General features: G+C 38.4%; 1 protein-coding gene across 1 annotated transcript in view; it reads left to right on the forward strand.

Moving 5' to 3' along the window:
• atrnl1a (attractin-like 1a) overlaps positions 1 to 17,469 on the forward strand; it is a 274,347-nt gene that overhangs the window by 219,370 nt on the left and 37,508 nt on the right. Inside the window, exon 28 of the mRNA XM_084093173.1 lies at positions 4,081 to 4,188. Within this exon, the coding sequence (XP_083949299.1) occupies positions 4,081 to 4,188 (108 nt within the window). The remainder of the gene's footprint in view (positions 1 to 4,080; positions 4,189 to 17,469) is intronic.

Raw genomic sequence — 17,469 nt, forward strand, 5'->3', positions numbered from 1 at the left:
AAACACATACTAAATATGTGTCCACAAGACTTTTGAATAATGGGTGTTGTCGAGTTTTTTCTTCAAAATAATCTGAAAATCATCATGCCTAATCATTCAAATAAAACAATACATTGATTTAAACTTTGTAAGACACTTTTTGTTTGGAAAGTCAATATGCGTGTGGGCGTGATTCACACCTGAGAAGACAATGACCCGCATAATGAGCTGCATAATGAGCCTTTCATTCAGGTGTATCACTGAGAGTACCACAAGTAAAGAATGTGAGGACTTATTTTGTATGCATGCAAATTGCATAATATCCATGGTAAACATTGTAACTATGCAGTTAATTCTCATATTGTATTTTCAGAATGTTTTGGAATATATCCTCTCCCCAAATGTGACACTAATAAAAAACTATAATAAATAATTTAATGAGAAGGTTTATATTGACCTATTAAGATGTTGCTTACATCTACCTTGTAAATATGTTTTGCTATTTTATTAAACAGTTTTCACATATAAATCAACAACAATTACAATTTTAACAATATTTCAAGTGTAATCTTTCTTTTTAAAAAGTATACATCAATTTTATCATACGTATTTCAAAGTTAATGATTCATTAGTTTGAATATTGTAACAAACACTATAATAACATCTTAGTTGATAATTCAACATACCTACTTTATTTTTAACAAAACATCACATACTATATATTTAACATATGAGCAGAAATATTTGCATATAAATGTTAATTTGCAGTTTAATATGTTGCTTATACAAAGACATTTTATTTCAACATATTTCAGTTGATTTTTACTCATCTCAGTATAGCAATATAGTTTGGTAAAAGCTAAACTAGTAGATGTGTTCATGTAAAAATAACATGTTTACTAATGTAAGTGTGCGCTGTTGTGTACAGCTGTAGTAAACATCTGTGCCGTTCATTCATTCACACACAGACACGCGATTCATATTTAAACAGTCCTTTTGCATGGATTGCCACAGATCATTTGCGTTTGAATAGCGCGCGCTCTCCGTGGGCGGGGTCACATTAAAACTTAATGAGCTACAATGAGCTGAGATGAGAACGGCTGACATCTCTCTCTTTTCATACAGATTACATAAACTGAGAATATTTGTTTTATATAAATTACTTCATTTAAAAGAAGAGAATTCAAGCTTCATGCCTGTGTGTCTGTATGCCTGTTTGACTGAGTATTCGCTGAGTTATAGTTCATTTTCGGACGCGTTTCAGATTGGACTTCAGTGACAGAGAGAAGGCAGAACTCGCATCATGTTTATTTTTCTTTATTTGGCAAAAAGCACAACACTTTGTTTTTATTGTGAGTATACACAAAAATAATAGACACTTAACAGGATCGAATGATGTATAACACTTGTATTTAAGATCAAAATCGGCAGAGTATAACACTGATAACACTGCACTGATAAGAAAAAAAGCGAGCAGATCACGCCGGCGTGATTGCCGACCCCAGGGGGTTAACTGCACCTGTTTCAACTCGTTACCTGTATAATAGACACCTGTCCACACACTCAATCAAACAAACAGACTCCAACCTCTCCACAATGGCCAGGACCAGAGAGCTGTGTAAGGACATCAGGGATAAAATTGTAGACCTGCACAAGGCTGGGATGGGCTACAGGACAATAGGCAAGCAGCTTGGTGAGAAGGCAACAACTGTTGGCGCAATTATTAGAAAATAATCTCCAATCAATCTCCCTCGGTCTGGGGCACCATGCAAGATCTCACCTCGTGGGGCATCAATGATCATGAGGAAGGTGAGGGATCAGCCCAGAACTACACGGCAGGACCTGGTCAATGACCTGAAGAGAGCTGGGACCACAGTCTCAAAGAAAACCATTAGTTACGCACTACCTCGTCATGGATTAAAATCCTGCAGCGCACGCAAGGTCCCCCTGCTCAAGATGATCCAGAGGAGGAATGAGAGAAGGTCATGTGGTCTGATGAGACAAAAATAGAGCTTTTTGGTCTAAACTCCATTCGCCGTGTTTGGAGGAAGAAGGATGAGTACAACCCCAAGAACACCATCCCAACCGTGAAGCATGGAGGTGGAAGCATCATTCTTTGGGGATGCTTTTCTGCAAAGGGGACAGGACGACTGCACCGTATTGAGGGGAGGATGGATGGGGCCATGTATCGCGAGATCTTGGCCAACAACCTCCTTCCCTCAGTAAAAGCATTGAAGATGGGTCGTGGCTGGGTCTTCCAGCATGACAACGACCCGAAACACACAGCCAGGGCAACTAAGGAGTGGCTCTGTAAGAAGCATCTCAAGGTCCTGGAGTGGCCTAGCCAGTCTCCAGACCTGAACCCAATAGAAAATCTTTGGAGGGAGCTGAAAGTCCGTATTGCCCAGCGACAGCCCTGAAACCTGAAGGATCTGGAGAAGGTCTGTATGGAGGAGTGGGCCAAAATCCCTGCTGCAGTGTGTGCAAACCTGGTCAAGAATTACAGGAAATGTATGATCTCTGTAATTGCAAACAAAGGTTTCTGTACCAAATATTAAGTTTTGGTTTTCTGATGTATCAAATACTAACGTTGTGCAATAAAATGCAAATTAATTACTTATAAATCATACAGTGTGGTTTTCTGGATTTTTGTTTTAGATTCCGTCACTCACAGTTGAAGAGTACCTATGATAAAAATTACAGACTTCTACATGCTTTGTAAGTGGGAAAACCTGCAAAATCGGCAGTGTATCAAATACTTGTTCTCCCCACTGTAGTTAGCCAGTCATTATCACAGAAGAAACCTCTTCAGGATGACTCTTTTATCAGCAGGTTTATTCTGTGACAATGACCAAACTTACTGTCCATTATATCCTGTGTAGTATCGAGACATTTTCTGTACTAAGCATTATTTCCTTACATCCATTCTTACAATTAAACATGTTTTATCATTTGTATTGTTGTCAGAAATAAATCAAAGAAATCCGGCAAGCATAATTCCATTCAATTACTGTGATGTTAAGGGTGGTACTACAATAGTCGTGATTTTTTTTTAAATACATGGGGAGACACATGAAAGCATACCTACCTCGATGTGTCTCCTACTTACAGACAGAATTGGTTAAATATCTCTGGCTGTGTTTGTATGTGAGTTCATATCGTTTTATTGGTGTTTTGCTACATATAATGTAAGTCATTCCCATTTAGAAACTCGCAGCTCACATAAGAACTGCAGTTTATACCATTTGTGGAAATAGGGTTGTGTGTGATACTGTGCACGCAGCATAAAGAGTGTGCGAGTTCATGTGATAAAAAGCAATTCTGAGTGTATCTAGTATTTTCTCTCATATATCAGTTTTCATTTGCTCTTTTCTGTGATATAAAAGCTACCGCAGACTGATGCTTCCCCAGTTTCCAGACTTGATGTTTTGAAATGATCTTTATTGTTGACTGTTGTCATTCAATAGAACATTCTTATATCTTCTATAGTATGCATGCATGTGTAGTTATTTTAAACTAAGGCTATTGGTCTCATACACACATACAAACATTCAACATCACTCGTCCCAGACAAGCATTGTTTACTACATGTGGAGGTTAATTATGCGTTTTATGGGCCATTTACAAGCTCAGGCGAGAGATGCCACAGTGTCCTTCTCACCTCATGAAGGACTTGTCAGGGAACATAAACCATCCATGCTCTACTAGTGAGTTTCTTTGTCTCTTGACCATGACACACACTTTTACACATAGCCAGGCGTACTTTAACAATCATCACTGTGATTCTCCTATGAATCAACTCACGGACACCCTGCCACCCTTCACCTCGACTTCCTCTCAGTCTCATGTCTGTCCTCCTGGCACAGACTAGAGAAAGTGATAATGCATACCACAGTTTGGAACAAGAACATACAGACCCTCACTGATTTGAGTGATGCAGCTGCGAGTGACTCAAATCAAATTGAAAAATATTACACACACATTTCAAATATTCCTTGCATTAAGCCAACACAAGGAATTTAAGTAAAATTACAATGCTTCTTCAGAACGTTTATGTAACAATTTTATGCAACTGAACACTGTTGTTTTTTCTTTCTACAGCAGCTAATGCGAGAGCGCCAGCAGATGGCCAGCCGTCCGTTTGCCTCTGTTATAGTGGCACTCGATGCTCCAGAGGAAGAGGAGGAGCTTCTGCAGGGCCAGGTGGAGGTGGGTACCTTCCATTGTAGGCTTGTAGATATTTGGTTAGTCATCTACCTACATTTGTGAAACAGCAGATGGAATGGATTGTATTATGTATTATGTATGTAATACACACACCTTTTTCGGTAACACTATACTTGAAGGGGTGTGCATAAGACTGACATGACACCGTCATAATCATGACATGACACCGTCATAATCATGACATGACACATGTCATGAATATGAAGGAGGTTTTATGCATGTTTATGACAACTGTCATTAAGGGCCCTATCTTGCACCCAGTGCAATTGACTTTGTACACCGACGCATGTTTCATTCCTATTTTGCACCCGCGCAAAGCGCGCTTTTCCCTCCACAGAAGCACGTCGCTAAACTAGGGAATGAACTTGCGCTCCCGGGGCGGTTCAGTGCAAAAAAGGAGGCGTGTTCCGGCGCAAACAATCCCTGGTGCTATTTTACAGGTTTAGAAAACAATTCCGCCACTGGCCAGAAAAAATGCTTGACCATAATGTATAGCGTGCACAATGCGCATACACTTTGATTCTCTAATCTACACAGAAGCAGCAGTTTTCATTTTTGCAAATCATATTATTACAAACGATAGATAGATAGATAGATACTGTAGATAGATAGATAGATAGATAGATAGATAGATTTATTATAAAAGCATACATCTAGCTTACACATTTACCCACATTATTATATACCTGTTTAACCGAAGTTAATTTGGGTGTGTTTCTCCATCCCCAATGTCACTTCTCTCTCTTTTACGGCCGTGACGAGAGCGTTGCTCTCCTTGGCTGTGAACCGCTCCTGGCGAGCGTCTGGCAAATCCGCCGTTATAATAGCAATACGCCAAGGAAAAAGCGCGTCTGCTTTTAAAGGGAATGTGAGATGATGCTCTGATTGGTTTATTTCACGTTACGCCCAAACCACACCTATGAATAATGAAGCTACTTCAGACCAACCCATTTTAGATTCGCGCCGGGCGCAAAAGTCATTTATCCCGCCGGGAAAATAGCAACAGCGCCGAGACCCGCCCACAAAGTTACTTGCGCTCTGCTCTTTGACACTTGCGTTTCAGATCGTTAAAATAGGGCCCTAAGTGTCATTCGCTCAATTATGACATTTTTAATGCAAATATGACATTGTGTGAGATGTCTTTGTTATGACAACTTGACATTACTAAGACAACACAATCTGTAATAAATACGTCATAAACATGACATAGCAGATTAATTATCAGACTTAAGAAACCACTTAGCTTTATGGGTTAACATTTCATTAAACTGTCATGTGGTTGGTTTTGACATTGGCTGTCATGAAGCCATTATAACATTTTAATGACAAATTAAATTTGTACCACTGTAGTTGAGGTCAAGAAAAACATTCATGACACAGTTATAATGGCCTCATGACAGCCAATGTCAAAACCAACCACCTGACAGTTTAATGAAATGTTAACCCATAAAGCTAAGTGGTTTCTTAAGTTTGATAATTAATCTGCTATGTCATGTTTATAACATATTTATGACAATTTAGGTTATGATGTATTGGTTAATGTCAAGTTGTCATAACAAAGACATCTCAAACAATGTCATATTTGCATTAAAAATTTAATAATTGAGCGAATGACACTTAATGACAGTTGTCATAAACATGCATAAGACCTCCTTCATATTTATGACATCTGCCATGTCATGATTATGAAGGTGTCATGTCAGTCTTATGCACATCCCTTCAAGTAAAGTGTTACCCATTTTTCTTTACATAACCCAATATGACTAATCACAATCCAAACAACATGCATCCGTTTTGGTTGAGCACTTCAAAATACTGCTTCATTTACCTATAAATCATTAGAAAGGTCTGAAGATTTATTGTAAAATATTAAATTATTATGATAAAAATCTGTGATGGTAATTTCTTAATTGAGAAAAAACCCCTCCTGTACACTTCTCTACACTGGAGAAAAACGTATGGATTCGCATATGTTTGTTTATTTTAAATATTTTAAGTATTTCTTCCCCTTTTATTCTTCCCCGCGAGTACACACATGTACAGTAATGTAATGTCTGTTTCATTTATACTCGTAGCCAGAGGGCGCCCTCACGCAGAAAGTCCAGAAGTGAGACTTTATAGAATTCATAAAACTTATGACGTTTCAGGAAATCCCTTTTATGGCCAAAGGCATCCAGATATCACTGTAGCTGAATAAAACGCAGATAGAGACATGTTGGCTGATGAAACATGAAGACAATAAACATACAATTGCGACAATTCTGCAGATAAACCATTTATGTCTAGAAGAACACAACCACATGTGAATAAAATATATTTATAATGCAATGCTAATCGACATAGCCTTTATCACAGTATAGAATACTATAGTTTGTGATATGAAGCCACGTCAAATCACAGAAGGAAGTTATTTCAAACTCTGATGTTAAGAAGTGAGTTTTGAGTAAAAGCATACCATTAAATGTTCTATTTTGTTGGAATAGATTAATGATGTTAGGTGTGTGTTGCTTTTTCAAATGCACATTATGAGTGACTCAAATTCACACCGTTTCCAGAGATGGAGCAGCATTTGCATCCGCTCTGACCTCAGTGCTGCGCTTCACCCTGAAACTCACTGAGCATATACTTATTTAATTAAAACTTTGCAATTTCGGTTTAATTTTGGTTATTTGTGCAGCCCTAAATTAACCTCACGCACACACAAAAAGCACACAAGAAACTCTGTTCACACGAATTTTTTTTCTATGTATGTGAGTCTTGGAGAGGACAGTGTAGTAGAAGTGATAGAAGTGACTGTAGATAATGCAGAGAAGGTGGTTTGAGGATCAGGAAAGGACCCCGGTCAGGCTACAACTCTCTCGTACATGTGCAGTACCTACCAGACCATGTCTCAAATTACATTTTTCCTGTCACTGCATTGCCTCAAAATATTTTGAACCCTTCAGAACTTGCACAATGTGATGTTGCATTACTTGAGTTTATCTATTTTCCCACAATACTTTCTACAGTCTGCTGTTTTTTGTTTGTTTGTTTGTTTTTTTAATAGAAGAGAGTGGAAATCGTGAATTTGCAGCAATTTCCTCATTCAGAGGTTGATTAAACAACATCTGGTGTAACAGTGTAGTCTTCATTTAGCATAATTGCATAATATATGGGTGCATATTCGCTCATTAAGCAGCAAGGCCAAAGAGCAGGGCCATCATCACATTTCATGGCTAAGTTGATGGGTAAGCACAGGCTGCGGATGGATGCTTTCACTAGCCCTGAGCATTTCTGTAGCAGTTAGAATGGAAATGTTTGTTGTCAAAGTAGCCTGATTTCCACATAGATAAAGACAGCATTTGATAATTTTACTAGCCTGGTTAAAACCAGACCATTCTCAGTTGTAACTGAGTTATGGTCTGGCAAAGCTCCATAGACAAATCATTTCCAAAGGGGCGTCACCAACGGACGTCACTCAAATGCCTCTTGTGTAAAGCCATATGCTGCGTCCCAATTCGCCTAAGTTACACTACGCCATAAAAGTATGTAATCTTTTTATGAAGAAATGGTATTTATTTTTTAATGTGTAGCAAAAAAGTAGGCAAGCTTTGGGACATACTACTTCGTCATCTTTATCGGACGGATCTGTCGCGTGCATCCTGTCACTTAAACTGCCCTGTCAATCATCGTGTCACAGTTAAAATCCTCTATTAAATCTAATTTAATTTCCTACCGTTTCGGAGAGAAATGTAGTAGCACGTTCATCTGCCAGTGGGTCTTTCATGGAGACTGTCCTCATGTGTTTGCAATTTGAATATAATAATGCATTTAAAAGTTGAACGGACGTCGCTCAAATGCCTCTGGGCGCAATAGGATAGACCTAAAACCAATCAGAGTGATTGTCATTGTGTAAAGCCTACCTCAACGTTTCTGATTGGTGCCGCGATTTCTCGGCATGGGGAAATGGACTTGAATGAGCTCTTTGCCAGACTTACTTGCAGAGCAAATCTAAATTTGCCGGAAGTTGTCTGGGTTTTCCCAGGCTATAATTTTACACTATCTTTCTTTTCACAATGTTTAATTTCTTTGGTATGTATTGAAAGAGATATGAAAAGATCACATCACACCAATTCAAAGATTAATTACTTGATATCTACTTTACTCTCAGATATATTCTTTTTACGTGATTTAACCAGGCTGTGATTGAAGTATATTTTATAGCATGCCAGCTGAATTGTTTCGATTTATTTTGATGATATGACGTGAGATTTCTTCCTCTAATCAGCCCTGTTTAAACTTCTCTCAGTTCTTTTCAAAGACGCAGACTTTTTCAAGAATCTTTTAAATTCCATCTGCAATCATTGACCTTGAGAGAGGTCTCAACAAAGTCAAACAAATGTTTGGCACTCTGTTATTTATTTGACAGCTTCTTTACATTGTGCGGTTTTGTTGGTAGTGTGTTTTGGAAAAGAGCTCTGGGTACATATGCATGGAAATCTGGATATGCTTTCAAAATATGCCTAAGCCTCTTAGACTTTTTTTAATGGCTGCAATATAATTTGAATCCTACCAGAACACTGCTAATTGCCGGAAGAACATACTGAGTGCTAGAAGTGTGCTAGACCTGCTGTGCTCAAGATCTGGACTGAAGTGTGTGAGAAACTTTCATTGACTGAGGTGTCCTCACTGTTACCTCCAGATATCTTCAGGTGCATACAACATCTGCTGCATTGAAAAACTTTTATTTAAATTATTTTATATTTAACTACTAAAATAAGCTAAAACATTTAAATATATATTACTTTATTTATATATGTATTATTATTATTATTATTTGAGACCTTATTTAGTAGGGCCTCCCCTAATAATCGACTAAATGAGAGGAGGCATGGTCAACCGAGTTTTAATTGGTCGGTTGGTCAAAAAATAAAAATAATGTGGTAATTATGTCGGGCAGAAAATAAAAAGTGTGGGATCATTTTGAGAAACATGCAGGCTTATCATTTCAAACAAGAAAGTAGCAGCCTTACGTTGGTCTCTTTATATGGCCGCCAGCTCTAATGTTAATCTAGATGAATGTGTGCTATTATTAGGCGCATATCCAAGTGTTTGTGTGAAGTGTGGAAGCTAAATTAGTACCTCGCTTACTGCATGACATATAACTTAAAGTGCCTTTCTCTCTATAGGCACATCCACTATACTGTAAGGATGACAAGTCAGTGTCATCAACTTCTTTGCAGTTGACACTGACTCAGAAAACACTGGTTTATTAATAAATCATTAAAATGTTCAGACAGTCTCACTGCTGTTTTTTCTGACACATTCATAATCATTACTTTTGCCATAATCATGCTACTAGTCAAACAATGGCTTACATTAACAACTAGTCGAATAGAAAAATCTTTGGTCAAGGACAGTCCTACTATTTTAGCCTAATGGAATCCACAAATAAGCACCTTATAGCTCAGCTCAGTAGTTGATAACTGTTTTAAATCAAGAGTGTTAAATTATTGATAGATTTTATGGAAGTGTTCCACTATAAGATCTAACAACATGCGTAATAATAACAAGCAGACAAATCATTGGCTGCCATTCCTTAGATATGCTATTGTGTCACATCTGATTGCAGCAGCCTATGACATTGCTGCATTATAAAACAAAGAGGTGAGCTATTAGCATAAATCTTCCATCCATATAATGTCCATACAATGTAGTAAAGCTGATGAAGCCGCAGCCCAGAGCACCTGCACTACGCCAAAACATATCTCTCTCTGTTTGTGGACTGATCGATAGCAGCTCAGTGTTTTTGTAATGCTGGGAGAAATGAATCAATTTAATATGTAATGTTTTAATGTGCTGTATTTACCTCCAGTGGGTGGTGTGAAGATAACGACTATTTATGACACTTATGAGCTGTCTGACTGGGTAAATACGATTAGTATTCACACACATGCACAAACTCGTGTACACATTCACAGGCTCTAATACGGTGAACGAGATATAGGACATATAAATAGAAAAAACACCAGAAAATTAAGAAACCATCATCAGTTTGACAACACGTGTGCCGCAAATACTCACAATGCAACCAAATAAAGAAACTCACTGCAAATACTCACAACGCAATCAAATACAGGTACTCGCTGCAAATACTCACAATGCAACCAAATACAGAAACACGCTGCAAATACTCACAACGCAACCAAATACAGAAACACGCTGCAAATACTCATAACACAACCAAATACAGAAACACGCTGCAAATACTCATAATGCAACCAAATATAGAAACAAGCTGCAAATACTCACAACACAACCAAATACAGAAACACGCTGCAAATACTCACAACGCAACCAAATACAGAAACTCGCTGCAAATACTCACAATGCAACCAAATACAGAAACACGCTGCAAATACTCATAACGCAACCAAATACAGGTACTCGCTGCAAATACTCACAACGCAACCAAATACAGAAACACACTGCAAATACTCATAATGCAACCAAATATAGAAACACGCTGCAAATACTCACAACACAACCAAATACAGAAACACGCTGCAAATACTCACAACGCAACCAAATACAGAAACATGCTGCAAATACTTAAAATGCAACCAAATATAGAAACGCACTGCAAATACTCACAACGCAGCCAAATACAGAAACATGCTGCAAATACTTAAAATGCAACCAAATATAGAAACCCACTGCAAATACTCACAACGCAACCAAATACAGAAACACGCTGCCAATTCTCGCAGTGCAGTCAAATATAGAAAAGCACTGCACATACTTACAATGCAACCAAATACAGAAATGCACTGCAAATACTCACAATGTAACCAAATACAGAAACACACTGCAAAATGCTCCTAACGCAACCAAATACAGATGCGCGCTGCAAATATTCACAACGCAACCACATACACCAAATACAGAAGCACACTTCAAATAGCAAATAGCAAAATGTTTCAGGGGGACCTGAAGTGACGAACCTGGCTGGGATCTCTTATTGTTTAAAGGATACTCGTCAGTGGTGTTGTCGATGACCTGAAAGGTGAGTTTTTTTGTTTATTTTTAACATCCTGATCGAATGTTGGTTGTAAGTATTTGCAGCACATTTCTGTATTTGGTTGTGTTGTGAGTATTTGCAGCATGTGTTATCAAACTGATGAAGATGTTTTCTTAATTTGCTGGTGTTTTTTTTCTTCCAATTTGCTAGTTTTCTTCAGTTGCAGCGCGTTGAGCTCTTTCAGCCACTGTACCTTAAAACATTCAAGGTGTGAACAGTTTTTATTTTTACTTAATGTACACTACCTTTTTTTTAACGTTTTTAAAATGTTTCTTAAGATTACCAAGGCTCAGTTCATTTGTTATGATTAGTTTTTTATTTACATATAAAAAATATATTGTTTTGAATAAAACTAATGGTTTATTAAGTTTAGGTGTTGTAAGATTTTGGTGTAAACTTATTTTGTAGTTTTCATATGGGAAGACAGCTATTGAATATTCTCTTAACTAGTAGCTTTACTGTTGTGTATATAGAAAGAACCTTCTTCTGAATCTGCTTCAATATGAGGTAGCGCATCTCTCTCTCTTCTCTGCTAGGCATCAGTTACATCCTGCACTGTGGCCAAATGTGCTTGATGTTAGGAAGTTGAGAGTGGTGGGAGCGATTAGGGAGTCCACAGAGTAGGGACCCAAACATATGTTCTGTGAGCTGCCTGTCTCTGGACTGCTCTTATCAAAACAATCTCAGCTGTTCAAATCCACAGCGGCATCAGTGCCAACTCTCATGAGCAAAAAAACTATCCTCTCTGTTTCTGTCTGTCATGTCTTGCTCATCATGAGACAGAAGTGGGTGATGTTAAAGAGTGCTTACGCTCTCTACCCAGATTCTCTCTTCCCCCCTGCAGACAGATCTCTTGCTCTTCCTCTTTGGTTAATTCAGAACAATGAGAACTCTTAAATTGTTGACCACAAAACGCATTCATGTCCCATATGTGTCACAATCTTTTGAGATGATCAAATCAAATCAAGTATATTTGTATAGCGATTTTCACAATACAGATTGTATCAAAGCAGCTTCACAGTATTAAATTAAAATAAAATAATACAACAAGGTTTGTTTCTAGTGGAATTTATTGATTGATAGAATAAAATTAAATATCCCCAAAATATCCCCAACTGAGCAAGCCAAAGGCAACAGTGGCAAGGAACCGAAAAAACTCCATCAAGTGACCTAATGGTGTCCTAAAACTCCATCAGGTGACATAATGGAGAAAAAAAAAAAAACCTTGGGAGAACCCAGGCTCAGTCGGGGGCCAGTTCTCCTCTGGCATTTATGAACTAGAGGCCGGATTGTAGTTTGAACTGTAAGATTAACAATATTATATGAATGCCTGGCCGAAAAGATGCGTCTTTAATCTAGTTTTAAACTGGGAGAGCGAGTCCGAGCAACGAACAGTATCAGGAGACTATTCCAGAGTTTCGGAGCCAAATGTGAAAATGCTCTCCCTCCTTTGGTTGATCTGGATATCCTAGGTATGACCAAAAGCCTAGAATTTATTGATCTTAAAGAGCGCGATGGATTATAGGGCGATAGAAGATCCGTTAAATAGACTGGAGCTAAGCCGTTTAGGGCTTTATAAGTCAGTAGCAAGACCTAACTTTTCTGCATCAGAAACTGATAGCATATTACGTAGCTTAGCAATGTTTCTAAGGTGGAAAAAGGCTGTTTTTGTAACATACGAAATATGATTTTCAAAAGACAGGTTACAATCGAGTATAACACCCAGGTCTTTTACTGTAGAGGATAAAGTAACAGGACATCCTACGATGTCAAAGTTGTATTGTGAGAGGTTCTGTGGGCGGTTTTTTGAACCGATAAGTATTACCTCTGTCTTGTCTGGATTTAATAAAAGAAAATTACGCGTCATCCAATCTTTTATATCTTTAACACACTCAATTGTCAATTTGGATAATTTAGCGTTTTCATCCGGCCGTGATGAAATATATATTTGAGTGTCATCAGCATAACAATGGAAACTAATTCCATGTTTCCTTATAATATTTCCAAGTGGCATCATATATATTGAGAATAATAGAGGGCCCAACACAGATCCCTGCGGCACTCCATAGTTTACTGGAGTTATGATCGATTTTTCTCCATTTAAATAGACAAAATGGTAGCGGTCAGATAAGTATGATCTAAACCAGCTTAATCCTTGTCCTTGAACACCAGTATAATTTCGGAGTTGATCTAAGAGTATTGTGTGATCTATAGTATCGAACGCAGCACTTAGATCAAGTAAAACTAGTATTGAGATACAGCCTTGGTCAGAAGCTAAAAGTAAATCATTTGTGATTTTAACGAGCGCAGTTTCAGTGCTATGATGCGGCCTGAATCCAGACTGAAACTTTTCATAGATATCATTTTCTTGCAAGAAAGAGCCCAGTTGAGCGGACACAACTTTTTCTAGTATTTTAGACATAAATGGAAGATTTGAAATGGGTCTATAATTTGCTAGATTATTATGATCTAATTGTGGTTTCTTAATGAGAGGTTTTATAACTGCCAGTTTAAATGTTCTTGGAACATGACCTAATGATAAAGATGAGTTAATAATATTGAGGAGAGGCTCTTCCACTACAGGTAACACTTCTTTCAGTAGTTTAGTTGGTATAGGATCTAATAAACATGTTGTTGTTTTAGATGAAGTGATAAGTTTATTTAACTCTTTTTGTTCTATAGTTGTAAAGCACTGTAATTGTTCTTGCGGGGTGATAATTGAGGCTGAATTATAAGGCGCGATTGAGGATTGAACGTTTACAATTGTGGTTCTGATGTTTTCTATTTTCTCAGTGAAGAAGTTAATGAAATCATTACTACTAAACTGTAACGGGATATTTTGTTCGGTGACGTCTGTTTATTTGTTAGTCTAGCCACGGTGTTAAATAAAAACCTAGGATTGTTTTGGTTATTTTCTATTAGTTTAAGGAGGTGCTCAGCCCTGGCCGCTTTTAGGGCCTTTTTATAACGTGACATACTGTCTTTCCACGCGATTCTAAAGACCTCTAAATTAGTTTGTTTCCATTTGCGCTCTAAATTACGGGTTTCTCTCTTTAGAACATGCGTAGTATTATTGTACCATGGTGCTTTAATTTTCTCTCTGACCTTTTTTAATTTAATGGGTGCAACAACATCCAATGTTCTAGAGAGAATGGTGCTCATAGTGCTAGTTAGTTCTTCTAGTTCATCTGTTTGTTTGGGTTCAGGCAGGAGCTGAGACAGATTAGATAAGCAATTTGAGAAATTATCTATGGTGGATGGAAGGATTGTTCTGCCTGGTCGATAACGCGGCGCAGCATGACATATTACAGCAGTACGTAATATGCAAGTTACCAAGTAATGGTCAGTGACATCATCACTTTGTGGAATGATATCTATATCGGTTGGATCGGTTCCATATGATATAATTAAATCGAGTGTGTGATTAAGACGATGAGTTGGTCCGATGACGTTTTGCTTGACCCCAAAGGAATTTAATAAATCTATAAACGCAGCGCCTAACGCATCATTTGAATTATCTACGTGTATGTTAAAATCTCCAACAATTAATGCTTTATCTACATTGACCAATAGATCTGAGAGAAAATCTGCAAACTCTTTTAGGAAATCAGCGTAAGGCCCAGGCGGTCTATATACGGTAGCCAAGGCTAGAGATAATATGGATTTTTTTCTAACATCTAAGAGCGTAACATTTAGTACAAGTACTTCAAACGAAATAAACTTATAACCCGTTTTCTGAGTAACATTGAGAATATCTCTATAGATTGTTGCAACACCACCCCACGACCAATCAGACGGGGTTCATGCTTATAGGAGTATCCAGATGGAGTAGACTCATTTAGACCGAAATAATCATTTGGTTTAAGCCAGGTTTCAGTAAGGCAAAGTACATCGAAGCTATTATCTGTGACTATTTCATTTACAATAACTGCCTTAGGTGTGAGTGATCTAATGTTTAGAAGACCTAGCTTTAAAAATTGTTTTTGTTTACTAATAGCAACATTTTCTGTTTTAATAACAATTCGATTTTTCCTAGATCCTGCAGTAGAATTATTATTTGATCTCACTAAACGAGGAATAGACACAGTTTCTATGCAATGTTCTACACTAGTATTTATATCATTTAAATTGGTGCAGGAGAGACTATGATTTGGACTTTTGGTTACTAGTCATTTAATGGTATTTAACATTTTGGAGATGTTATCCGACAGAAGATCCACTCCGAATCTGCTTGGGTGTAAGCCATCGGCACGGAAAAGCCTAGGACGCTCCCAAAACAGATTCCAATTATTTACAAAGAGCAGTTTCTGCTCATTGCACCATGACATTAACCATTCATTTAGCGCGAATAGTCTACTAAACTTTTCATGTCCTAGTCGGTACGTGGGAAGCGGTCCTGACACTATGATCGTTATTTCAGGCGATGTGCTGCGTACCGTATCGATCAGATTCCTGAAGTCTTTCTTCAGAACCTCTGTCTGGCGCAGCCTGATGTCGTTCACTCCCGCGTGCAAGACCACAGTTCCGACACGCTCGTCATCGTTCAGAATCTCGGGAACGCGAGCAGCGATTTCAGAAACACGAGCACCAGGAAAGCAGTGACTGTGCACCTTACTTTTACCTAACGTAGCGTGTACGTGCCGAACGATGGAATCGCCGATGATCACAGCATCGTGTTCGGTTTCGCGAAGAGGGGAGAAGCGGTTTTGTGTGGATAACTCGAAAACCGGGAGGGGCGGAGAGAGTCTTTTTGGTCTAGACCTGACTCGCGTCTTCCGCTGCAGAACCATCCAGGCTTCGTGGTGGCGTGTTGGAGCCGGAGTGAACGAGACCATGGCTGATCGCGACCTCGGCGCTCGGGACCGATGCTGAGTAACGCACGGAGTAGACGAGGTCGGAGTCAGCGGGTTAGTAACGTTAATCACTGATTTGTGTGCATCGGCGCGTGATGTTTCAAGAGCTAACCGCCGGTCTATCAGCTCGGCCTGTCTCACTAAAAGGTCGTGGATCTGTTTCTCAACAGCTTCCAGCTCAGACTGCAACGCGTGCAGCTCAAATGTATCTTCACCTGCACCAAGAGGTAGACTACTTACATCTGATATATTCGCCATGTTTGTTTGTAAGTGAGTGTGGAGAAGACGCGCTCAGCCGTGATCCACGGACGTAACCTATAAGAGTATCCGGCGTTGGATCACTAATAGGCTTGAGACGCGTCTGTTCAACAGTCCGCGTTGTAACTATGAGGTTTGAGCAGTAGTGCTTCTCAGTGAGGAAAAGTAGAAAATGTTCGTTGTAAGTGAGTTTAAAGGGAAAAATCAAGAATTATAAATCAAATCGATAGAGCTCCAAAGACAACAACGCGTTCAGACGCGACGCATGCGCATTCGAATTCCGGAAGATTCGATTCCAGATGATGTACATATGTTTTTTTTGTTGTTGTTGTTGTTTTAGTTTAGTTTTTTGTTTATTGTTTTATTTTGGTTTGGTGTGATTTGTTGTTTTTATTTTGGTTTGGTTTATTGTTTTTGTTTAGTTTTTTTAATTTTGGTTTAGTTGAATTTGTTGTGTTGTTTGTTGTTTATTCTTTCAGTTTGGGTTGTTGCTTTCGTATTGGTTTGGTTTGATGTTATTGTTCTTTTGTTTGGCTTGTTGTTGTTTTTTTGTTTTGTTTTTGCATTTACCTGGAAGGGCTAACAATGTTTGTTTGAGCAGTTTGACATGTCAAAGTCTGCCTAAAAAAAATGCAGTGTTTTTGAATGGGGATTTCCACATTGTCTGACAGTGGCAGACATGCAGTCTTTCAGAAACCTGGGTCATTATTTTTGCATTTCTTCTTGGCATCGATAGCAAATGGCACAATTTCACTTTGAAGCAGCTGTATGGTGAAATCTATGATTTCAGTAGAAAGGGGGAGGTTCATTTGTTTGGTCTGTCATCTTTCACAGGTTTTGGACACTTTAATCAAAGCTAGTCCTATGCACTGCATCAAGCAAGCTCAACATAATACTCGGCTCTATGGTTCTAATCATGGTCTTCGAAGAACCAAAATCAGGGTTTTGTTTCTTCTCTTTGGTTCTAATCAGTGTCATGTCAGGGTGCTGATTTCTGTCACCTCTTATCTCTGTCCAAAACACCTCCTAGATCGATGATCTGTGAATGTTTTTTATGAGCTGCTCATAAATCCTACCTCTGCCCCAGAGCTC

This window comes from Abramis brama (genome assembly GCF_963993115.1).
Source record: "Abramis brama genome assembly, chromosome: 19".
Taxonomy (NCBI): Eukaryota; Metazoa; Chordata; class Actinopteri; order Cypriniformes; family Leuciscidae; genus Abramis; species Abramis brama.